The sequence below is a fragment of the Neolamprologus multifasciatus genome, chromosome 18 (assembly GCF_963576455.1).
Source record: "Neolamprologus multifasciatus chromosome 18, fNeoMul1.2, whole genome shotgun sequence".
NCBI lineage: Eukaryota > Metazoa > Chordata > Actinopteri > Cichliformes > Cichlidae > Neolamprologus > Neolamprologus multifasciatus.
The window spans coordinates 28,688,278-28,714,706 of record NC_140456.1 but is presented as its reverse complement, the minus strand read 5'-3'; the positions used below and the strand labels follow the sequence as shown (position 1 = coordinate 28,714,706).

Sequence of the window (26,429 nt, the reverse complement as noted above, 5' to 3'; positions counted from 1 at the left end):
AAAGAAACAGAGAATCGGGGCTTATGACAAAAGGTGCTTTTAATTTGCAAGACAATAGCAACGAAAGACGACTGCTGTCAGCATGTTTAGGAAAGTGGCAAAATGACTGCTCTAATGAAACCACTTGTCACTACGATGAGAGAGGTATTAATAATTCATCACATTTCTGACAAATGAGCTATCTGAAAAGCTTTCTGTTTAGCAACATGACTGTACACGTAGCCCAAACCTGATAAACACCAAAGGTTCAAAATCAAAAAAGCTTTCTATCGTCTCTAAAATTCCACAGGCCTTACCTATCAGAACTCAAAAGCCCCAAAATGTTGCTTTTCTTCCAGAGGAAGGTTATTCTGGCATCAATCAAAGCTTTCATAAGCCTTTGTGAGTCACCTCCTGATAGTAAAACCAGACAAGTAAAGGACACACTAAAAAACACAGTAAAGCATGTGGTGCCACTGGAAGAGTCTGCACATTTAAAGTAAGGCCTTGGTCTGGGTTTTAATACCAGCAGTGAGTATTCTTCGTGTTTTCAGTCTGCACCGTTTATCTGCAATCCTTTGAGGACATTCAATACAACATGCTGTAATCACATTCACATGCATATGAGCTCTATTCTTTGACTGTTTACTGAATCTTATATAGGAACAGTGTGCCGGCTATGACAGGCTTCATTTCCAGGAACTAACAAAATAATTTTTATGTGTGTAAATAAAGAGGTCATGTGAATTTCTTTATGCTCTTCTGTTTGTTTTTTTAAGAAAACATGCATGGATGGTTCTAAAATGACCTATGATAAAGCGGTGACAGTGCAGAATTGCCCCTTCCACTCACCCCATGGGACAAGCTTCAGATGTGACGTCCTAATGCAGTGAAACTAGTGACCCATTCTATGACTGTGTCACAGTGTTGTTAGTCACCTTAATGACAATAATTTTACTATTCATTTTTGATGGACTATCAGTTACTATCCTTTACTTTCTCAAAACTACCACAACCAAACTCAATCGAGTTAATGGAAGATGCTGGTCGTGGTTGGAAACCTGCTTTCAAACATGACAACAAAGTATGGAGGCTAATTTTTGTCTTCATGCTGGGAATAATTAATGGTCATTAATAATTAATTAAGTTACTGCAACCATGCAACATGGGTAATTGCATGCAGCTCTCTTACTTTACTAAAGTCAGAGGAAACACTTTGAAAGCTACAAGCATGCAATGCTATTTTAATTGGTGTTAAGTTTGGTCAGAGTTAGATTACAGGCTGGTGAGTCTTGTTTATTGGTCCTTACAGATCCTTTTGTGGAAATGGACTTGTTCTTATATAGCGCTTTTCTACTCTGGCTTTTCTACTCTGTCTGAGCACTCAAAGCGCTTTATAGAACTAATTCATTCACCCAATCACACCCATTCACACAAGCACTTTTTTCTGACCTAAGTGCTAAGTAGTCTACCATACACATTCACACTCCGATGGATGCATCGGAGAGCAACGCGTATCTTGCCCAAGGATATTTGGCATGCAGACTGGAGCAGCCTGGGATCGAACCGACCTTCTGGTTAGTGGCTGACCTGCTCTGCCACCTGAGCTACAGCCACCCCAGCTCTGTCACTGTGCAGCTCTGTCACTGTGACTTGTGCAATGTGGAAAATGTATATGAGTTTCAAATTGCCTGGATTCACCTGCTACAGTAGTTCTACCAGTTCTTTGCCATCCCTCCAGCTGGCGATGCCCTAAAGGTCAGGTTAGTTAGTTTATGCAAAAAAAAAAAAAAAAATCATGAGAGCAGAAGGAAAACATTCTACGGAAGCGTAGAGCTGCCACCCAGGCAAAAGAAAAATACAAGTGTATCACGTTATAACGTGAAAAGTTTATTGTTCTAACAAGATACTTTTCCTGTTTGTACAATATACTATCATGTTTGTACAATATACTTTTCACGTTTGAACAACATAATATCACGTTATTACAATATAATATTTATATTGTACGAACGTGATAATTATATTGTACGAACGTGATAATTATGTATATTGTAATAACGTGATATTATGTTGTTCAAACGTGAAAGGTATATTGTACAAACATGATAGTATATTGTACAAACAGGAAAAGTATCTTGTTAGAACAATAAACTTTTCACGTTATAACGTGATACACTTGTATTTTTCTTTAGCCTGGGTGGCAGCTCTACGCTTCCGTAACATTCAGTACTATGCAAGCTGCTGTATTTTAACTTCTCCATGGATGCAGTTTCTATGCAGTAGCGGTTTTAGATACGGGCGACACGGGCAGTTGCCCGGGGCGGCATCGTGGTGGGGGGCGGCATTATGGGCATCGGTAAAAAAAAAATAAATGCTTGTACTCATGCTGCCCCGACATCATGCGAGCCCATATTGGGAATGGCACAGGCACCGATCGATTTTCTATCGCCCATGGGAGTAAGGGCGCCCTCCGTTTGCGAGGTGCGCCTGCTGCTTGCGGCACAGGGAGGAGAGGGCGGGGCGGCGGGGGATTCTCTGGCTGGCTGGAGCAGCATCTAATAACCAGCTCGCAAAATAAAACTAAATAAAAACAAACTAACAAACACGAAAACACCAGACATCATGATACAGACTTATAATTTGCACCGATGTTTTTTCGAAATTCTGTATGCAAGTGAGCGAGAGAGCCCTCGGTGCGCCTGCTTGCTGCTGAAGTCAAAGTAAACTTTATTGTCATCTCCGCTACATACAGTCCAGTATATAGAGAGACGAGACGACGAGGCTCCAGTTACAGCAGTGCAAGTAAACAAACAATAAATATTTAAGAGTAAAAAAAAAAAAAAAATACACTTTAGGACTCGGGGTAAAGGGATCAATAACAATTGAAAATGTATATTTTATATTTTGTTTATTTAAAGTCTCACACACAACCCGTTTTTAAAGTTTAAAAAAAGAGAAAAGAAGAGGAGGAGTGTAGCGACTTCCACAGTCGCTAGAGGCCGGGGACTGAGCCTGCCTATTTGCCTGTCAACTTTACGCAGTAATGCCAGAGGTGGAATTGCTTGCTTGTTTATTAAAGTGCTTGAAAAGTTTACAGAGCAATGTGATCGGCTCGCGATTCAAACTCTTAAAACATCACAGGCTCTAATGCAACAAGGGGAAACTCGTTGTGCTGCGGTCAACAAAAACTACGGCTACCCAGCCCTCCTCTCTGTCAAAAGCAAACCAGTGAATGACAGACTGACAACGCCCTCTTAATGTCACCGCTAGCACCCACGTGACTCCTGTTACACATTACCATAGCAACCAAACAAATAAAAACCCAGTGATCCTTAAAATTCAATACATTTAATTATGGCTCCTACAAGGAGGAACGAGCAAAAGATACAGGTAAGCAGATGTGTCATTGGATAATGGCAGGTCATGTATCCTAAAACATTAAGAATCAGAATACTTTCTTAATCCCTAAGGAAATTATGTGGGTTACAGTTCCTCCAAGAAGAAATGGTAAAAATAGTAACAGTAACAGACTAAACTCCAACCAATATATACAATAATATAATATTAATTAGTCAGTGTCAATTGTTGATTTGTCCTGTTCTCATTGTATGACAAAGTATGATGTCTGTTTAGTAGCCGTTTGCATACAACGTTTGCATACTATGCATACTCTCTCCCTCTTCATATATCTGTGTGTATGTGTGTATGTGTGTGTGTGTGTGTGGGGGGGGGGGGGGGGGCGCCAGAGGGGGTCTTCGCCCAGGGCGCCTAACAGGCTAGGACCGCCACTGTTTCTATGGGATCCCCACCTCTGACAAAATCTTCCTGCTAAATAATGACAGCCCCTGACTGCCCCCAATCTGTATGACGTAGTCTAAAAGACAAAACAAAAATATAAATACAAATAAATAAAGTACAAGTCTCTCTTTCTGTCATACCCCGTTTTTACGGTAGCATTGAGAGTTCAGCCACAGTTTAAAAGTACTTTTATTGTTTTCTTCATTTGAATCGACAAATACAGTAAATTTAATCTTTTTTCTTTGTAGGCGTCAACGCCCTCGCGCACTGACGTTCACAGGTGACGTTTCATTGGTTACTCGTTGGCTGTTCAAGGTAAATCCTGTGTGGGAGGGGGTGGGGGAGCAGGAGGAGGGAGACTTCAGGAGCGGAGCAGTTCACGCAGCTCAGAGCGCAAGACCGCGCAAAGTCAGCCGGTGCACTCTTGCAGTCCTGGGACGGATTATCATTGTACTGTCACCAATTTTTTTTCTTCCTAAAACTATTTTTTAATGGTTTATATATTTCACTGGATATGTTGGTGGGATTTTCAAATGGCATTTTCCTCCTGTTCTCCTGCGTGTTGCTGGAACCCGTGAGTACACTCCGCTTAAAAACTTGACTTTTTCTCATGACCTGATCTTGGGCTCGCTGTCAACAGTGCCACAGCTGCTTGCCTGATTTAGCAGCGTAAGCTTGACCACGCAGGTCACTGCGATAAGCCAGCAAACGGGTTCAGGGCTGATACGCATGCGGTCCTCCAGAGGTGTGGATGCAGGGCGCACCGCTGTGCCCCAGTGTGCAACTTAATTCCGTTTAGCATGTGTGGATGACGGGACTAATTTGGGTGTTTTTTTTAAGGGTTTATTTTCTTTCTTTCTTTTTAAACCTAAATTTATGGAACGAAGTTCAATTTCAGATAGTTCTTCGCTCCAGGTTTCTGTTTTTAGCAGCAAACAAAACGGTGGTCCTTGACTGGGATTGTTATTCAGCGACATTCATTGTCCTTTTATGACCAAGGTTAAGATGCATTACCAGGCGAAACAATGAACTTGGTTTTCCTTCAGGACACCATGGTAACGGCCCCATTTGTCTGCCTCTGCAGCCTCTCTGGTCCTCACCATGATTCTCTTCAAACTGTCTAATGTAGAGAAGCATGAATCATACTGGAATTTAGATAAAAACCCCTACAATAGAACACCTGCACATCATCATCTGTGCAAACTCACAGACTGTTGGGCTCTTTAGCACATGAGTTTGATAATAAGAACGATGATTAGGCTGATGAAAGTTTCCCCCTCTCCAACTTGCTTAAGGCTGCACTGATTGGTTAATGACAACCTGTTGTCTGGCCATCATCATGGGTGAAGTGATGCTGCAGAGCCTGCAGGTGCAAGATAAATCATAATCTAAATGAGGAAGTCATCTTCTGTATGGGAGAAAACTGGAGAAACTGGAGTCCTATGGGCTCATTTCATGGCTAACGATAGCCACAGAATACCGACTGATTAATGCGATAGAGAGGAGACTCATATATCCAAGTAAGAGCAGTAAATCTTCTGCTCCTGCAGATGGTCTGTATACGTCCCAATGGTAAATCCTCATATTTCACACCGAGTCACTTCATAATTCCCAGTACATCATGAGGAATGAGGAATATAACGGAACGGGTCATCTCACGCGTCAAAGTTAAAGATTCACTTTTTGAAGTTCATGAAAAAAATCTTTGCAACAACATTTGCTTTAAAGATTAACAATTTGTCAAATGGTGCCAAAGTTTTTTTTTGCATGCACCTGCACCCTTTCAGTGCTGCTAACACTTTTTAAAAGGCGACCACTGGCCAAAGAGAAGTACGTAAAATACATGCAAATACTCTCTTCACAGGTGTTTGCAGTGGCCACACAGATGTGCGACATGATGAATGAAATCGATAAGGAGAGGATCATATGCGAGTCTCAGATTGAAAACAGAACAACAGGTATGTCAGATGCTTCGTATGTGCTTACCACGAGCTACTTATTCTGTCTCATCTTAACTCACTAATGATACAAGTGAGCTCTGATTGAAGTGACACAGTGAACTCCAAAGACAACAAAAGCTGTCCAACCTCGTCTGGCTTTAGATTACACCTTGCATGATTGAACACTGTTTTCCACCTAATGTCAGCCCCTTGTCACATATGCAGATTCAGTTACAGAGAAAACTGATCCCGTTTTTCATTTATAAGAAATGCTATTAACAGCATTATTATTGCTATATTATTGCTATTATTGCAGCACATTATACACTGTGTACATGAAGATAATTGTGTTTCATAGAGCCTCTGTGAGTCACTGAGACACTGTTGGAGGCATTATGGGACTCTGTTTGTTTCCACGCAATGCAAAAGTAATTAAACTCTCATTATGTTCTTAATTTAAATTTGCAATAGGTTTAAATGTTGTCAGATCCTCAGGGTAATCATGCAAATGTACACTGGTAAGGAGATTTTTCATTGTGACAAACTGTTGAGCAGGTGCGCTGTGAAAGTGGCGTGAGCCGATTGTGCATCCCGGGAGGATACACACTGTGGACAGACACGGAGATCTGTTGAATTCAAATAACAGCGTGTAACGAAGGGCACAGAGCTTTTTTATTAGTCATCGTGACAGCATGTTAACTCAGGTCATCTGCTGTTATGGGCCCAGCATGGCTGTAATGCCAGCTGACCTAAACTCACACGTTTTGGCTGCCATGGGAACGCCCGTGCTCCGCCTTCACCTTAAACAGGCTGCTGTTTCCCACTTGAGGGGATTCATGTGTGAAACACTGAGCAAAATGTGAGCAAAATTAAGTTTCTCTCTATCTTTGGGCATGTGAGTTTAGGTAACATACTTGTTTTTGGTCCCTCTCCTTCTTTGTCTCTCTCTAGGTTGCAGTAGGATTTGGGACAAAATCACCTGCTGGCCCAGTGCTGATGTGGGAGAGGTGGTAACCATCCTTTGCCCCAAATTTCTCTTCTTTCACTCCGAGGATGATCGTGAACGTAAGAATCAAGCTTGCAATATACGTTGCATATAGGTGTGTGTTTTAAAGAGAGTTAGAAGAGAAAAAGCATATTAGTTAATTTTACTCTTAGAAGGTTACAGTAATAAGTTAGTATTTAGTTATTTGACTAGAAAAAGTGAAAGCACAGGGTAGAATCCATACATTTGTGGTGGAAAGTCACTGACACCTATTGGTAAATACATAGAGAAATTATAGAAGATCTTAAAATGCCCATTTTTGCAAAGGTATCAGCATCAGCACTAAATTAAAGGGCAGTTTCTTTATACTTGCTTCACCTCTCCATCAAGCTTCATGAATGAGTAATCTTGCAGACAGACAGACAACACTGAATATGCACCTCAGTGATTTCTTAAATATATGTGTGACTTAAAAAATATTTACAAGCAGAGTTAAAGCTGCTCTAAGTCATCTTTTGATATAAACAACAAATCTAATATCAAGTCATAAAAGTAAAAAATGTTACCTGTAGCAAATGAATGCACAGATTTATCATCCATTCAGTCCCCACTAGCAGAACGTAGAAACAGTCTGAGGAAATTTCCCCCAGAATTGCAGGTGACCAAAATCAAGCTCAGAGGACAGAAAATATTGGTTTTACTTTCGTCATGCAGACGGAAACAGAACTCAGTATCTGCAGAATGCAGTGGTTTGCTAACATTCGCTAACTTTGTGTATAACGTAGTAATATGACAATGATCTTTATTGCAGTGGTTGATGTTACAGGGCCACAAACCAGTTGACCATTTTTGAATTTCAAAGCCTTATGTTTTGTATTTCTGGCTGTTGTCAGGGTAGCCTCAGGCTAAAGAATAATTTGCCTTCATCTCATCCAGTTTACTCTTAATGTTCTTGATTGTAATTTAGAATCTCCAACTAAACTACCATGTTTTGGGGCTGTGGGAGGAAGCCAGAAAGTATCCTTGCAGGAACACACAGAAAGGCCCCAAGAGGCTAGTGGCTTTGAACTTTTGACCTCCTTTCTGTGAGAGAACAGTGCTTTCCACCCCACCACCGTGGCACTATTGTTGTAACCAAGGTGTGCATATGAGAATCTCAGAACACACAAATTGCCGCTCTGGAAAGCAGATGGGCTAAAGCAGGAGAAGACCCGGTGCCACTTCTGTCAGCTAAGAACAGGAAACTGAGACTACACTTTGCACAGGCTTGAAAAAAATTGGACAACAGAAGATTGGAAAAATGTTGCCTGGTCTGATAAAGCTTCGATTTTTGCTGCAGCATTCAGATGGCAGGGTCAGAAATTGGTGTAGACAACATGCAAGTCAACAGTTCAGGCTGGTGATGGTACCGTGGGATGGAGGACATTTTCTTGGCTCGTCACAAAGCTCAGCTCATTTCAAAATGGTTTCTTGAACATGACAGTGAATTCAGGAATGTTTCCAGCATCTTGTTCAGCTTGTGCCACTGACAATTAAAGCAGTTCTGAAGGGAAAAGGGGGTCCAGCCTGGTACTAGCAAGGTGTATCTAATAAAGTGGCCTGTGAATAGTCACTTAGTTGCTAAGATGCCTTAAAGTCTCTAAAAAATAACGAATCTATCTGAGAATTTTAATGTAGTTCGGCAAAAATGCCACATACAACATAATAAAAACAATTTCAGTCTTAAACAGCCTATAAATAGTACATCACATGATTACTAAGCCTCGTAATGCCATTTTTCTTTTTTATGTCTGTATCCCTGAGTCTGAGATTAACCTGAAATTAAATGCGTATTCATGGAAACATGAGTTAAGCATGGGATATTAAAATGAATCAGAGAGATGCTGGCGTGCTGCTCATCTCGATCCCTCCTTAACTTCCATTTTGTTGTTATTGTTCCAAATATCCCTGCTATTGAGCCTGTGCCAGTATCATCACGCTCCATATCTGAGACCAGAAATAGAAATTATGGAGTGTCCTAGTGGCTCATACCCATGATGCTATTTTGGCCCTACATCTTATCTTTTCTACCACCACATCTTGAATATCATAAATAATACAATAAATTCAAAACAGTAGCAGGAAACAAGATAACAACTTCCAATGTAGACGCCATACACTCATTAAAGAGCCACACTGGTTATTTGTTCTTTATTTGGTGAAAGCCTAACAGGGAAGTTGTGCTAATTATCTGTAAAGGAAAACACTTTCCTGGGAATTTTCTGGCTGAATTGCACCATGTCTGTACAGTAGTTCCTGGGAATGTACCCCTTTGAGTTTCCTCAACATCTCCATTTGTCAATAATTGCCACGTAGCGTCTCCTCAGTTAATCATGAAGTAAGAGTTGATGGAGATGTTTATTTGTAGTTGACTGGCAAAGGGGCTTTAATTTAAAATTGGAGCCTTGAGAAATGTAACAGGAACAAACAGCCATAGCTGTAAAATCCCAGGTGTGGCTCTTTATAAAGCTATGCTAATCATAAAAAAAGAAGAAGTTTGTAGTGGCTAAATTTACCACGCTTTGTGTAATATTTATTGGTGGTGACAACAAAGCTGCATGTTTGAGCTGTTTGTTTTCAAAAATAATATTTTCTTGATTTATTTGTGTTTGTAAAGTTGCGGTTGGTCCGTTAGCTCAGCTCCTGCTGCTGATAAGACAGTGAAAACACATGAATAAACCTCTCTCTTCTATATTTTGAACATAGTGGCCAAGTTGTAGCACTAAAGGAGACGCTATACACCGATCAGACATAACATTATGACCACCTGTCTAGTATTGTGTTGGTCCCCCTTATGCTGCCAAAACAACCCTGAACCATCGACGTTAGCAACCGATCCTTTAAGTCCTGTAAGTTGTGAGGTGGAGCCTCCATGGATCACACTTGTTTGTCCAGCGCATCCCAAAGATGTTAGTTTGGATTGAAATCTGGCCAAGTCAACACCTCAAACATGTTGTGCTCCTCAAACCGTTCCTGAACCATTTTTGCTTTTAGCCACAGCTATCAGGGGATACAGTTTCCATGAAAGATGGCCGCCCCTCCCTGAGCCTGGTTCTGCCGGAGGTTTCTTCCTGTTAAAGGGGAGTTTTTCCTTCCCACTGTCGCCAAAGTGCTTGCTCATAGGGGGTCATATGATTGTTGGGTTTTTCTCTGTATCTATGAAGCGCCTTGAGGCGACTTTTGTTGTGATTTGGCGCTATATAAATAAAATTGAATTGAATTGAATTGAATGAAAGGGTGCACATGGTCTCCAACAATGGTTTGATAGGTAGTACGTGTCAAAGTAACATCCACATGGATGGCAGGACCCAAAGTTTCCCAGCAGAACATTTCCCAAACCATCATACTGCGTCTGCTGGCTTGCCTTCTTCCCATAATGCATCCTGGTTCCAGGTGTTCTCCAGGTAAGTGACGCTTTCTTTTACATCCATGTGATGTAAAAGAAAGTTACTCAGTCACCTTCTTCCATTGCTCCATGGTCCAGTTGTGGTGCTCGCGTGGCCATTGTTGCCAGTTTACAGCCTATACACAACGACTGATGTCTGTGTAGTCTGACACCTTTCTATCATAACCAACATAAACTTTTTGGGCAGTCTGAGCTTCCGTAGGTCATCTGTTGTACCGGTGCCCACGTGCATCAATAACCCTTGGTCATCCATGACCCTGTCGCAGGTTCACCACAGTTTCTTCCTTGGACCACTTGTGAAAGAGACTAACCACCGCAGACCAGGAACACCTCACAAGAGCTGCACTTTTGGAGATGTTCTGACGTTCAGTCGTGTAGCCATCATAATCTGGCCCTTGTGAAACTCACTCAAATCCTTACGATTTAAGGACAAAATGTTCTCTTGCTCCCTAATATATCCCACCTACTAACAGGAGCCATGAAGAATAGATGACCAGTGTTATTCACTTTATGAATGATGATGTCAGTGCTCATAATGTTATGCATGCTCAGTCTACACCAGTAAACATAATATTTGAAAATTCAAATTTGATATCATGTTAGTACTACCCATAATATCCTGACTCCCCTGCTCCGAGTGGACTTCAGTCGTTAATTAAAGATGAATTTGGCTAATAGCCCTTCTGGATATTTTGTATAGATAGATGTATAGCTGTAATAATAATATCATAAAAGTGAATTGTTTTGGTCAACAGGATCAAATAATGAAAATCAAGACTGAACAACACATGTGAATCCACCCATGTATTACCCACTTTTATAGTGGTACATAGCCTGAGCTCTGTTCTATGTGCACTGCTTGTCTTTGGGAATGTACAGGACACTTTTCAGTACAGCATATTTTCTACGCCCACATTTAACCCCAGAGCCATTATACGGTTCTATATCCGGATAATGGCGTGCAATGTCTTGCTACCATCTCCGGGTTGAATTGTAGGTTTCCTCAAATGTTGTCCAACAGTCTGGAACAGACGTTGAGGTATGTTTGCTAATATTTGATGGGTGTGCCAAAAGTCTTACCCTGTCAGCAGCTGCAAATACTGTAAATATATATATAACCCCTGACATTTAAAAAAGATGGAGAGCAAAATAAACGAGCTGCCACAGGTGTAGCACACCTGCACTCGTACTTGTTAATGAAAACACTGCTTGTATCATGTACTGAACCTGGAAAGGAGGTCCTATAGCCGTAATCTAGCCAGTACTTGTGGATTATGCAGGGTACATTAGAACATTTTGTACCATCGAGTAAATATCAGCTACATGAACACTCAGTAAGGGGAAGAAAGGTTGTGTGGGAAGCTGTTATGTGGCCCAGATGGGAGATAGTATGATATGAGAGCGGATAGCACTCCAGGGAAAAGACGGGGCAGATGAAGAATCACTGGATCTGTGGGGTTGAAGTCAGAGGAGGCATATTTCACAGACATGTCAGGAGGTTTACAGGATCAACAGCCCCCTCTGTGCAGTGTTGTGCTGCATTGATGTGGACCATATCAATTATGCAGCAAATCACCTTATCAGCACAGGTCTCTGATGGTTAAACCTGGTCTACATTCAGGTCATGAAAGAAGGACTAATGAAGTGGTGATGAACGGTCCAGATATCTGTGCAAGAAAGCAGGAAAAAAAAACGTTTAAGTCATTCAACCACTGTGTATTTTTCCTGTTATTTAGTTGTCGAAAGCTCTTTAAGGCCTTGGCAGGTTACAGACACACGATGCATACATTCTTCTTTGTAAGCGTTTTTCACAGAATGTCATGAAGTCTAACTTAACCTCACTCCTGAGAATCGTTGCAAAAGACTGAAGGTATTGACACATCCCGGGCTATTCATTTTATAAGCCTCACACACAAAAACAAGCATTGCGAAACATGGTGCCATAGAGATTCGGGGTCATAAATTTAGTTGAGACAGAGTTGCCATTCTCATGAACTCTTTACCTAGCAGATCTAACACAAACATGCAGCCATTCATCTCTTTTAATAGTGCTCACCCTCTCTACAGGCTGAGAATGACAGAGTGCCCAGCTGTCAACAGGTTCACCTACATGCATGAATTTGACATGAAGTTGATTTATAATAATACTATGGATCAAACATTTGGATATACTTAGATAGGATAAGGCTTTGACTGTACAATACTGGCGGGAAAAGCCAAGAAGTAAAAAGAAAATAAAAATGATTATGTGGTGATGAACTTGAACACTGAAAATCCTTGCAGTCATGTTTTGGGGAATGATGAAAGCATTCTTCTGGCAATCCCTCAAACAGGCTAAATCCAGTGGTGGCATGGGCTGAAACAGCAGGGGCTTAGCTTCGCCTTTGTGTCTTGTCATGTTGTTTGAGGAAGCTAAGCCTCCGTCTTCTCTGCGTTACGCTGCTCAGGTATTTGTGAGCGAACCAAATTTTGGTGCCAAATACATTCTAAGACTTTGGCTTGTTGGTCATTTCCCAACTCGGTGCTGATTCGATAGCGGCTGCGGAGTGATACGATTGCGCCATGTGTGGAATGTCCTACATTTTGATTTCCACAGCAGCATTCAGGACGTGGATTAATTTGTCACCAGATCACGGAGCTTCTATTCTTTACTGGTAGGAAGGGAGATGAGGAAAGAAGTATGACACAATAAGAGACTGAACAAAAAGCACGGAGCAGTCAATCCATGCTTCAAGATTAGACGCTCATGAAGGGAGGGACATGAGTTTTCAGGTCTAATTAGTTCATGGATCCATTTCTAGCTTTCGTCACACTGTAAAAATCTAAATCCTCTCTGTATCATATGGCACATATTCTGCCTTTCCATTACATAAAGACGTAAATAGGACCTAAAAAGAGGCCTTTTCAATTCTTTTTGCTTTTGCTTTTCCACAAAACTTTGGAAATAGAAACTTTCTGCTGTAATCTGCCTAGCACTGAGGTCTGACCTGTACTGTACAGAGCTCCACTTATCTGTGCAGGGTCCTGCACTCAGCTAAGCAGAAGTGCAAAAGTATAGACATTCTATACTTACATAGAAGTTCAGATACTAGTGTTAAAAATACTCCAGAAAGGCTCTTAAATGTACTCAAAGTAAGAAAGTGAAAAGTAGCTCCTTGAAGAACATTTATAACACCTATTTTTGTGCAACACTATCTGAACCTTGTGCTCTATCATTGTAAAAATAAAATAATATTAGTAGATGTGAATATAAACTTTATTCCAGTCTAAATTTGAATTCCAATAAAGCTTGAATCAGGTAAGTAGAACATGAGCAGAGAAAAAGAAAGAAAATGAAAAAACAGCTCTATTTTGTGTTTCTTACATTGTAGAGGGTGACGTTGCCTCTAAACATGAAAGAGGTTAAATGGGAGGATTCAGCATGTGGGGAACCCTGAAATCAGTTGGCTCAGTGTGGGGAAAAGAATCATAAATCACAATAATTTCTATTGGGAGCTCCAGTAGATTTTCTTAGTGTAAAGGCTGTGACCAGCTGACCTGCTGCTCTTTGTGGATGTACACAACTTAATTCAACCAGATGTAAGCAGATGTTTTATGAGTTGTCTTGGCTGATTTCCATCCTCCACACTGACAGTACAGTGTGTATTCTGTCTTTTTTCTAGAAGGTATAAAATTGGTATGAAGGTGAAATTTGCTGAATGAATCTCAGCATCATCAGCTTAACTTCAGATTCATGTCTGCTACACTTTATGTAACCTAACTCTGACCATGAAACCACAGCCACTGTGCACCAGTCACACACAGTTCTTTACTTTAAACCCCTCACAGCAAACTAACCTGTTTATTCTGGCGATCGTGGCTCAAGAGTTGGGAGTTTGCCTTGTAATCGGAAGGTTGTGGGTTCGAGCCCCAGCTTGGACAGTCTCGGTCGGTGTGTCCTTGGGCAAGACACTTCACCCGTTGCCTACTGGTGATGGTCAGAGGGCCCGGTGGCGCCAGTGTCCGGCAGCCTCGCCTCTGTCAGTGCGCCCCAGGGTGGTTGTGGCTACAATGTAGCTGCCATCACCAGTGTGTGAATGTGTGGATGACCGGATATGTAAAGCGCTTTGGGGTCCTTAGGGACTAGTAAAGCGCTATATAAATACAGACCATTTACCATATTCTGCAGAGGATTTTCATGCAACCTTTAAATAACACAGCGAGTCTACGTCAGTTTGTTTAGCAGCAGGTTTCACAATATGAAAAAACATAATGTCATGTGTACAGACCAGATATCTGATTTAAAAATGTGAGAACTTACACGTAAGCTTTAAATTTCCAGTTTATCACACACCAATGATCAGTCCTTATCTTTAACCCCTCTTCTTCCTTTCCTGTTCTGTCTTTCTTATCTTTCTCCATCTCTGAGTGAAGTTAGCTCTTTCTTTTCTCTTCCTGTAAAATACACCACAGGAATACTGGACCTTTAGCAACACACTGTGAGACAAACTGCACACAAACAGTTTATGTGTTTGCTGATGTTTGTTGAGCTGATAGAAGCGTTGGATTTGAAATTACCTGAGAATTAAAAAAGATCACTTCTGTGGGGCTAGCTAGATGCTGAAGTACCGCAAACATAACTTATGGACACCTGCAGTTGTTCCAGAAAAGAAAAATAATAATAAAAAAATAAATAAAAATGCAGACCCACTCAACCCCTGACTATGGCCCACACCTTTGCCTCTTTCATCTGTTTTATATCACATCTCCTGGTGATTAATACACAAGCAGGACTGCCTTTCACGTGTTTCTGTTTAGGCTCAAATCGGTTTGATGTTTGGAGGCTCGCACTGACGAAGCTAAGCTCCATTCTCCTGTAGAGCAGGACTCTGCTGAACAGCACTTTACTCAAGATTAAAGATCTACAGACATATCTAATCTTCAGCACTTCCAATACAGTAAATCTCTGGCCTGCTGTACGCTACTCCGGACAACTACTGGACTCAGCTTTAACCCAAAAAGCCTTACTTTATCTTGCTGTAATTTCATTTACTTCATTGTTCTCGCAAGTTTGACTCTACACTTAATTTTAAAAAGTTCTATCTTTTGTTACCGCAAATCTGCAACACTGCATTTTGGTCCTGCAGTTTCTTAATTGTCAGTCTAAATGCACCTTTCACCTCTGCCCTCTGTGGGCAGAACAGACCAAAATATCCCTGCTTGACTGATGGCCACCTGGTGTTTGTGTGTACACCCTTCACATAATTAAGAAACAGATGGAAGCAAGTGCACATGGGAATTGCCTCAGCATCTCTGTGCCAGTTGGGCGGCTGAGCCCCTTCAGTCATTCATTCTGTTTCCTTTGATTATTTGGGTGTATTCCAGGGAGACATGAGTCTCAGCATGTTTTAATTCAATGCAGTGGTATGTCTGCCCTGCAGCTCTTACAACTCCCATCTCAACAAGCACTTTATTGTACTGTTAAAGGATAGCAGGAAGAGCGGCGTAAAGTAATACGAATAATTTCCAGTGTTGTTCCTCTGTCCCTTTGCTCATTAGGTAACCTGTCAAAGACCTGCACCGCAGATGGTTGGACCTCAGTCAGCATGGACTCCTACATAGCAGACTGTGGATATAATCCCAACACCACCATGGATAGCCATGAAGTGAGTGTGGCAACTGGAACTTTAAGTGAAATGTCCCATACCTGATGAACTGTGTACTGAAACGTATTGTTACAGGAGGTATTCTTCCACGCCATCAAAGTGGGATACACCATCGGTCACAGCGTGTCGCTCATCTCTCTGACAGTCGCTATCGTCATATTGTGTCTCTTCCGGTAAGGTGATCCATCGTAACACTGCTCAATGTTCCCACATAAAGACAATCAAACACCTATTAAAGCAAGAAAACCCTGTCGATCTCTCATTTCCTACCATGCTTCCTGCATTTTATTGAGGTCTTACAGTCTTTTCACACAGCAATGTAACCGGATTAAGTGGGAGAAGTCGTCCAAATGTGGGTGGGTGCAAGCAGTCACCAAGTCAAACCGTGAAGTCAGATCACTTAGATGAGCATCTGTTATTCACTGTATGCTCTGTCCTAACCTTAAGGTCACAAGGTCGTGGAGAAAAACGCATGTGAGTGATTGTTGGCGTGGATCATTAGAACAGGTTTAAGCGGCAAGTGTGTGTAGCGTCTAATAAACATCAGCTGGCTGTGCTTGCATTTCAGGCTGTTTGTGTGTCGCGGGCTAAACAGCAAGCGCTGTGTTTACTCTTTGGGTTTTTTGACATGCGATCGGGTTTGCATTCTGGAGCGGAGACGCAGGATGTTGGCAGCGCCTGCTGTTTATGTCGGGGTGCAGATGCGGCGTACATGCAGTGATACTTCATCTCAGCTCAACCGTCCTGCTGCGTTTACGCAACTCACCCCAGGTCATCGTGTCACGGGGAAGGTATTTGTTTGAAAGCAGGCAAAAGAGAGAATTTACATTAGTGACATTTTCTCAGCACCCCCTGCTTCTCTCCCCCTACACACCGATTTGTTCTTGTTTGTTTCCTTGCTCCGCATCCCTGATAAATATTATGTCCCTGAAAAGGCTACATCCAAAGTGGGAGACATGCAGAAAGAAAGCCTTTATGTCACAATTTAAATGAATTGTGACATTTAGATAGCAGCACAGCAGAGCACAGTGGTAGGAAATTACAAGGCGATAATCATGTACACTAAGTGCTTAGAATAGCTGCTGTCCTGAGCTGAAAAGCACATCTGTTCTATGCTCCTCTGAACTAAGTCAGTGAAGTTTCTAGTGCATATTCTCTTGATACACTTTTTTTCTGATGATTTCCGAGAACCATGAGGAGCTCATTCACTGTAACCAGTCGGGAGTATTTTGCCTGTTCATTTTCTGTGTATTTGTATTCTTCTTCAGGAAGCTGCAGTGCACAAGAAACTACATCCACATGCATCTGTTTGTGTCTTTCATACTGAAAGCTGTGACTGTTTTCATCAAGGACGTGGTTCTGTACGAAGTCGGCGAGACAGATTGCCAAGCATCTGTGAGTACGCCGTTCACCGTCCTTTCTCTTTGCTGCTGAAAGCTCTGCAGGATGATTTTTCTATTATTGGACTGGTTGCGCGAATTGATTTCCCTCTCTGCCTAACTGAAGTTCGGCATCGTTGCTCAGCAGCTGCTTTCCCACTCTGACTTTAATGCTTTGTCTCAAAGTTTACTCAGCGTTCTGGGTGTAGCAGTGTTTGCCGAGGCACTTCTGCTCTTAAAATGATGTTTCCCTTTTCATCTGTGCACCAGGATGTTGTGAGAGTTCCTGTTTGCCAAACATTAAGCCTGAACTTGAACATTAAGCCTGAACTACAGACAGCTTTGTCAATAAATCACATTCAGAGTGCTGTATTGACTTTATTACCACAACATGCCACAACGTCATAACTGATAAGTTAAGTATTTAGATAAGCTCCTAGATGTGGCATTGCTCCCTGTTATGTGATTGATCAAGTCACCAACGTTAGTGCTGTTTTCTTGCCACTTTATTACCAGAGAGGACTGGATCAACTCGCTGTAAATCACCCGCTTTACTATATCGCTAAGTGCTGTTGCTTTATGGCTGAGTTTAGACATTTCTCCTTCAGGGTACACCGGCTGTCCTGACCTAAACACAGCTGCTAAATATCTCACAGATTTCTAAACTCCTCAGTGAAAAAGCGAAAACAAAAGGAGTAAACTTTTGTTTACTTGGTGTAAGGCACACTACTTAGCTTGTAAAAATACAGTTGGGGTGAAAGCGGAAAACCTCGTGCAAAATAACACAGAGAGTTGCAAGAACACACATTCCTAGTTTTAATCTAACCCTGGTGTTGTGTCACCACTTCATTTATGTGGATACCAAAATAACTATAGACAGACCTGATAAAATGAAAATATGTCCTGTTTAATAATAATGTCATTTCAGGACATTATAAAAACCTGGTCTTTAGAAGGTCTTAAAATACAACCTAAGCAGAAATATAAAACATGACATATTAAATACAATTTAAACCAAAATCCAAGATGCAGTGTGTAAAAATTAACTACACCCTCACTGCTTCCAATTAAGGAAGGAATTACATGGATAGGTAGACTGTTCAATGCTCAGAGAAACTGCGAAAAATCCAAGGGCTACATTTTAAACTCAATAGACCTCAGTTAGTGTGTTAAATGTTAAAGTTCAGGACAGTATATTTAGAAAAGGACTGAACCAGGGTTCAAGTATTGTCAGGACAAAGCCTCTTTCTTTTAAAAACCAACTGTCAAGCACGGTGGAGGAAGCATTATGATTTCGGCTTTGCTTTGCAGCCACAGGACCTGTGAGTCAACCATGAACTCCTCTGTATGCCAAAGTATTCTAGACTCAGATGTGAGGCCAACAGCTGAAGCCTGGCTGAAACTGGACCAAGTAACAGGATGATGATCTGGCAAATCTACAACAGAATGGCAGAAAAAGAAAAGGTTTCAATAATTACAGTCCAGATCTCAACCTGACTGAAATGCACAGGGCAGGAAGGAAGGAGGACCCAAATGCAGGACTCACAGACGGAGGGTTAAACTTAAAGCACAGCTTTATTCCTGGGAAAAATCTTGAATACAGAAAACAAAAAGCGAAGCATAATAACTAGAGCTAACAAACTCAGGACTCAAGGAACTGGAAAACAAGAAACCTAAACTAACAATCAGGAGCTACGGAGACTAGGAACACAGAGGAAACGCACAGCACTGAGGAGGTGTGTGAAGGTTAACGACGTGACAACAAGCAGGGGAAGACTGAGGACTAAAATACACAGGAGGATCACGAGAGGATGAGGAGCAGGAAAGAAAACTAGATACACTGACATAGGACACAGACTATGAAAATAAAACAGGAAATACAAGTAGGAAGTACATAGGAAAGCATGTACTATTTACTTCCTATTTACATAGGAAGTAAATAGGAAGTACACTCAGACACATGACTGACTGGGGAACAAGAGAATAAACCCGAGGGCAGAACTAAATCTAAGAACTAGAAATCACAAACCCAGAAGAACTAGAGAGCTACAAATGCAAAACAGAAACCGAAACATGGTCATAAACCAGGATGAAACCAAAGATTACTAATCCCCATCCTCTCGTGATCCTACCAGTGTATAATGATAAAAAAATCAAAACACTGGGTCACCAACCCAGGACCCTGACAGCACTACTAGGCCCTTAAGAGAACTGTGCATAAATGAATGCCTGCAAACTTCAATGAACTGAAGCAATGTTGCACAGAAGAGTGGGCCAATAACGTCAACCCAGCAGGACAGAGAGTACCAAGCAATGTTACATTTGATAACAATGAAGAAGATGGAAAAATAATAGAACAACAGTATTGTTTGATAACACTGAAATAAAACTAAGTTGCAAACATATGCATTTAATGTGTATCAAGTGTGATTGTTTATCTTAGATAAGCGAGAATGAACCTGATGTTAGTGGAACAGAAGCTCCCTGACAGCGTTAGAGAGGCTGGTTCTGTGTAATGTTTTACACTGACTGCACTTTGTCTGTTAAATATGTTAAATATTCACATTGTTCACAACAAGAAAACAAGTCCTATTTTTTATTAGCTTGGTCCACGGGGACTAAAACTGGCCTGGCTAGTTTAAAATGTCTAGTCTGTTATGTCGTCCTCATCTTTTTAAAGGTCAATGCATTTCCTCTGGATATACCTTTAAAGTGTGAATGTTTTAGGTAAAAAATACATCTCTGCAGCCGTGTTTAACGTGATATGAACGACAAGTTAAGTAAATAATGCCATCAGAATTGAACCATATGTTGCTGCTGTACAATAAGGCAAATTCCACAGTAAAAAGGATTTATTTTAAACTTGATATCTAATACAAGCATCTTAGGGCACTTCTGCAAACAACGCTGGTTTTAGTTTTGAAACCTTGTTCATGTGTGCATACAGCAGGACAAAACTGAGACTTTTGGAAATGATGGTCCAGGCACCCACGTGTGCTTCCTGTTTATTCGTCTCAAAAGCGAATCTAACACATTATGGATCGGCTTACAAATCTTGTTGTGATGTCATCTTTCTTGTGTGGGTACTCCACTCTGCCACCTGCTCAATTATATGCTTTTAGCAATAGCTGCAATTCACAATCATTAGCTGAAAGTGCTTTATGTTGTGAGGTATAACCAATGTTCCCTCTAATTTTTCATGTGTCTGAGCAAACACACAAACCTCCTCCCTTGGACCACTGTGAGCAACATTAGACGTGTGCACTGTGGTCACGCCAGCATCGAATCCATCCAAGTTACATGGTTTATTAAAATAATCAAATTACAGCGTTTACATTTATGTTAGACTACTTTTAATTAACTGCTTTAGCCCACTTGAAATGAAAATTTTAAAAAAATGAAAATCTTGAAAACAAAACTTTCTTTTTTTCTTTTCTTTTTTTAAAATAAAGCTCTGACTTATATTATGAGTCTGTGGTCTGGGAGAGACTCCTGTAACTCTCTGTCTGCAAAATACAGTAAATAATGACAAATGTTGGGCAATTAATTATATAGTTACTTCTTCAAAAAAGTAACTGAGTTATGCAAACAAAGTTTTTGCAGCTGTTTACCTAAAAATGCAGTCAAATTTGATGCCACACAAATTATTTGTGCCACTCCAAAAAACAATTTCTGTCCACTATGAGATAAAGGAGAACAACAGCCTGATACATGCAGGCCTGACAACAGGAGATGTATCACTGCTGTAACACCTGTAACATTCAGCAGTCGCCTCATTGTTCTGACACACAACAAAACTACTGACTACACTACACACTAACTACACAAGATTTGCGCTGAACGTCTCAAATCTCTCACATCTCAAAACACTGCCGTCACTCCTAAAACTTCCCCCCTTCCTAAACAACAAAATGCCATGTTGCCATATTATTTTTTGATTGGTCGACATGGTACATTTTTCCACCAATAGGAAAGAGTGGGTTTTTTTGGTTTTGTTTTTGCTCACAGGCGTTTTCCTTATAAAACACAGTTTTTACCGTTTCTTCCCGCAGTAAATATAAACAACGATAGTATTCAGGAAGAAAACCAAACATTGCATATATTTGTTTTTATCATAACTCTGGTTTTACGTGGCCTATCAACACAATTTAAAAACTGGTATAAAGTCCACACTTTTTCCGTCAGTTGTTCCGTCTGTCCTGCTCACATCTCCAGTATAACAGTTGTCTATGTGCAGCACTTGGTGAGAGTGGGAAGGAAGAACTCCCTTTTAACAGTTAGACACCTCAAGGCTCCAGGGAGAGGCAGACATCTGAGGGTGAGGAGAAAGAAACAAGAGAAAAGAGGACCACACACAGATCTTGAACAGCAAATAAAACAAAACAAAGAACAATAAGCGACAATAAACAGAAGTTAATGACACACGACGCTGGAACTTGTTATAATGTTGTACTGTGGAAGTCACTCATTTTCAAGTTACTGTTGGTTCAAAGTGCTGAAGTTAGACTTCTGACTGGAACATATAACACAAGCATATTTTGCATATCTATTTAATTTTGTTGCTTACCAAGTTCTCGACTGCCCCAGTCCCAGTTTATTTGTCAGCCCTGGAACTCTAACCCTAAGTTGTTTGCTTAGCTCAGCTGATTAACAGCTTTAGGCCGTCTTGATAGTGAGAGTGGAATTTTAGGCTTCTTCTAGTTCTGTTTAACTCAATAACAATATTTGCCTGAAAGCATTTTCCCATTTGGCATTTTAAGTTATGGTGCAGACATTGCAGTGGGTCAGTGTGGACTATGTTAAACCTATCAGCAGTGGTTTCTCCTAATATTGGCGCAAGGAGCTTTAAACTTGGATTTCAGTTACATTTACTGCAGATTACAGATCTAAATGGTCAAATACTCTGTCAGTATAATCAGCCCAACTACAAGATAGCACGTGTATTGACCTTTAATTGTTATTTTTTGTGCCCTTGGGATTAGTTTGCTAAAAACGTCCTCAAGTAACCTTATGAATCATTTAAATGGAAATAGATTTATATATGTATCTACATTCATTTGCACATTTCTGGTAAAGCCAATAACATGTTAATGTTTTTTAGGTGGGCTGCAAGGCAGTGATGGTTTTGTTCCACTACGGGGTCATGGCCAGTTACTTCTGGCTGCTTGTGGAGGGCCTCTATCTTCATGCTTTGTTAGCTGTGTCCTTCTTCTCTGAGAGAAAGTACTTCTGGTGGTACATCCTCATTGGGTGGGGTAAGTGTTAGCTCTCATGCCAGTTATTGATGAGTAGGCTTACAGCTCAGAATCTCATTTGCAAGGGGATCGGATGTGTCCATTTGTCTGTAGTGTCAGTGCAGCCATCAGGCAACCTGAATGCGTTTATTAGTCTTTGTTACAACCACTGGATCCGTCCTGAAGCCTATTGCAGCTGGCATAAGGCAAGAGGCTGGATACTTCCTGGACTGGTGGTTGGGCCTTCACAGGGCCAAGACAGAAATCAGTCACACTTTCATACTTGCAGCCAACTTAGACTCATCAGTTACCCTAACATGCATATCATGGGACTATGGGAGGGAACTGGAGTATATATTATTTTATGTAAAAGAGGTTTAATACATGCAGCTGCTTCAGAGAAATACTGAACTTTCAATCTGCACATGAATGAGTTTTCTTTAGTTTAGCAGCAGCAGGCAGCTGGCACCCGTCCTCGTTGTTATAATTCAGTCAAAGAGTCCCGCAATGCTTTTGGAAGGCAAATAGCTTTATGTATGTATGGCAAACGTAACATATAAATAAATTAAATTCTTTGCCGAACTTAGAGATCAAACAAGTAGACCTGAACCGCTATATTTCAATTTCAACAGCAATATGGTCCCTGCTTTCATCAAAATTCATATATTCATAAAAAGGTGCTAGGTGGAACCTTTGAGGAGTTTCATCTTAATTTCAGTTAAAATCTGAAAATATTTTACCTTTTGATCCTTCAGTTGCCTTTGACGTATATATTCAACAATATTTATTTTCCCTTCACAGTGAAATAAATCTAGAAATAGGCTTGAAATGTTGTGTCTGCAAGCAGGAAAATGGAAACAAGCCTTTCCCACAGAGACCCAGGATGAATCAGTATTGGCACAGAGCACACATGAGTCGTGTTAAGAATGATAAGTATAGCTAAAAAGCAATATTGCTTCAGCTGTAAACCCACACATAACAGTGTGCTCATGCCCAAATGTGGTACAGATAAATAAATAAGTGCAAAATAATCTATAAAATAAATCACAGAGCTGATCATTTCTCTCTGAGAAACAGAGATCATTTTAATGTTGAAATAACTTAGAGGTAATTCTGTTTGTGTTGTAATTTGTCTGCAGGGGCCCCGACCATCTTTATCTCAGCGTGGGCGATGACGAAGGCTTTTTTAGATTACCCTGGGTGAGTTCATCTTCATCATGTTTTCTTGTTGATTAAAGTGAAGTTATCATTTGGGATGCACTGATTGTGAAAGTCTTAGCCAATACTGATGCAGATATTAGAATTACAGTTCTGTGCAAAAGTCTTGAGCCATGCCTTATTACTTTAGATTTTGCTTTGAAAATAAGTGCGACTTTTTGAAGCGTGCATACATACATGGAAATATAAGAAGAAACCAGAGTTTGTATCATTGTAACGATTTTCAATATTTGGTATGAACAAACTTTCATGTAATTTCTTTAAGAAGTCTTCATGAAAAGTAAAGGGACCGTCAAAGCTCCTCTTCTTTCATCCATTACAAAGATTAACAGCTGGTCTTCGGAGCATTTTCGCTGCCTCTATTTACAGTCCAGTGATGTTTTTTTATGATCTCTTATTGAGAACTTCTTGTTTGCATTTCCTTTTTTCCTGTCAGATGCTGGGAGACAATTGATGACAGCCCTTGGTGGATCATCAAAACCCCCATTTTAATCACCATACTTGTGAGTCAGTGCAGCTCTTTGTGAGTAACATTCCAATCTCAGCTTAATGCAAAATTAACCAGTCTGCTACTTTCGTGGCAGGTGAACTTTTTCCTCTTCATTTGTATCATCCGGATTTTACGCCAGAAGATGAATTGCCCAGACATTGGAAGAAAGGAGTCCAATCAATACTCGTAGGTATTCAGTGCAAAATGTCAGCATCTTGATCATAGTGCGGGCTGCAGTCATTTCTTATCAGGTGATGCTAATTTAATGAATTTTGCTGCTGTTAGGTTTTTATTTTGACTAAGCTCTTGCACAGTGACAGATACTCGACTCTGGCCTTTGTGGACGTTAACACGGCTGAACACGAGCTTTCTCTTTACTTCTTTTTCCTCCCATCTCATGTTTTTAGGAGACTGGCTAAATCAACTCTGTTGTTGATTCCTCTCTTTGGCATAAACTACATTCTTTTTGCTTTCATCCCCGATGACATTCACCCACAAGTGAGGATGGTGTTCGATCTTATTCTCGGGTCATTTCAGGTAACGTCCCTGCATTAAGTCTGCAACACTTTCCAAATGGTGCACAGAAGCAGGCAGCACTACTTATAGATGAATGTGTGGATTTTAGGCTTGAAATATTGCGTTTTAGACGGAACCGCTGCCGCAAGTGGACATCCTTTCATTTGATTGCAAAGTTTTATGAAGATAGTTTGTCAGATGGAGCAAATGAATGCTTGGTTTTGCTGACATGTTTAACTTTGTACGCTTCAATAATGAGTTTGCTCGTTTGCTGAGCATTAAATTGAATGTAAACTCTGAGAGCAAAGTGCAATGATGGAAGCTGTGCAATGGAAAGTATTCTCAATTTATAACCGTTGTAGTTCAAAGTGATATCTCCTGGGAACATTTCCCAGGGGATCTGGATGATAAACTTGCTGTCTGAGCCTGAAGTTGGTCGTCATTTTACCATCATTATTCATACGCAAGTATTTTGAGTGTTTCCCCAGCTGTGCGATCATACTTATATTTCTGTGCAACAACAGCTCTTACAGGGTGGTGTGTGTGTGTGTTTTTTCCATCTCTTCAACAGGGTTTTGTGGTTGCTGTCTTGTACTGCTTTCTAAATGGAGAGGTGAGTAAATTCTAACAAAACAAAGCTCTCTAAGATAAATTAGCTAAATCCTGTGTTTCATGCCTGCTTAACGATGCTCCTTGTGCTGTTTGTCTACCTCTCTGCTTGTCCTGCAGGTGCAGTCGGAGATTAAGCGTAAGTGGCGCAGGTGGATGCTGCAGAGGTTTCTGGGTGCTGATACTAAGTACCAGCAGCCCTCCATGGGCAGCAACGGCAACAACTTCAGCACCCAGATCACCATGATGACCAAATGCAGCCCCACAACACGCCGGACATCTGCGTGTCAGGAGCGCCTCTCGTCCATCTGATATCCAGTTAAAGTTACTGTCGCTCTTTGATTTAAATCCTTAGGCACCGAATGTGTGGCTCGCATACGCTGTTGCCACAGGATCGATATTGGTTACTGAGTATTTTTAGCGATTGCCTGTCAAAAATTGAGTGAGACTGAATTTTTCTTGCCAGAATTGAAAGGTAAAACCGCTGTAATGAGAGGCCTTTGGTCAGGGAGGTCTGCACCAACAATCTGGTTTCTGATATTTGTATGAAAGCCAATGTCATGTGGAAATATGTACAGATGGGCTCATACTGCATATTAGTGCTTTGTTGATATCTGGAACTGGAAAAGGCTACAGGCAAGTTATAAAAAGTCGGTCCTCGGTGTAACAATAATGACAGTAACGTGCAGAGAGAAAGCTCTTCTTAACCCTCATGGACACTGAAGTGAATTCAATGTCCTCTGACCAATAACACCAGAGACGAGCTGCAAGATGTTTATCAAAAGGGTGTGTGACAGAAGAGGTCTCCAACCACTAATGGCCCATGTTGCTTAAGGGAACAATGGAAGCAGCTTTATTGACTGTGTCAGGCTGCTGTGAACCGTCAGAGGATGAATCTAAAGCACAGGCAGTGCAGCGGAGGTTCCTAATGCTGCCTATGACAGTTTTATTCAGGGGATACTCTGCTGAATTACTGCCGGCTAACATTCCAGAGGAGAGACTGAACCTCCTGCTTGTGAAATTCAGTTCAGATTACAGAGGTTTTTAGTTTTTGTCTGAGTGCGCAGTCAGATAACAGATGGACCAGCTGTATTCTATTAATCCACAACTTATAAGACTGTAAATAAATACGCAGTAACAACAACTTACTTCCATTAACTGGATTGCATGGATAGTTTATTCCGCTGC

The 26,429-nt window shown here is 40.9% G+C and overlaps 1 protein-coding gene across 1 annotated transcript; it reads left to right on the top strand.

The window, feature by feature from the left end:
* Positions 1-4,121: 4,121 nt before the first annotated feature.
* Positions 4,122-25,857, top strand: LOC146498298 (vasoactive intestinal polypeptide receptor-like). Its single transcript, XM_085141906.1, has 13 exons — positions 4,122-4,354; positions 5,645-5,738; positions 6,672-6,785; positions 15,689-15,795; positions 15,871-15,968; positions 17,064-17,190; positions 22,276-22,429; positions 23,548-23,608; positions 24,063-24,129; positions 24,211-24,302; positions 24,524-24,653; positions 25,204-25,245; positions 25,362-25,857. Exons 1-13 carry the CDS (start codon positions 4,295-4,297, stop codon positions 25,551-25,553), a joined length of 1,338 nt encoding a protein of 445 aa, XP_084998032.1. The 5' UTR covers positions 4,122-4,294; the 3' UTR covers positions 25,554-25,857.
* The last annotated feature ends 572 nt before the right edge of the window (positions 25,858-26,429 follow it).

What these genes read in the sequence shown, in the direction of transcription:
- LOC146498298 (XM_085141906.1), top strand. Translation starts at nt 4,295, where the DNA reads ATGTTGGTGGGATTTTCAAATGGCATTTTCCTCCTGTTCTCCTGCGTG. An exon ending in AAGGAGTCCAATCAATACTC is followed by an intron (nt 24,303 to 24,523) that starts GTAGGTATTCAG and finishes TCATGTTTTTAG; the next exon opens with GAGACTGGCTAAATCAACTC. An exon ending in TTATTCTCGGGTCATTTCAG is followed by an intron (nt 24,654 to 25,203) that starts GTAACGTCCCTG and finishes TCTCTTCAACAG; the next exon opens with GGTTTTGTGGTTGCTGTCTT.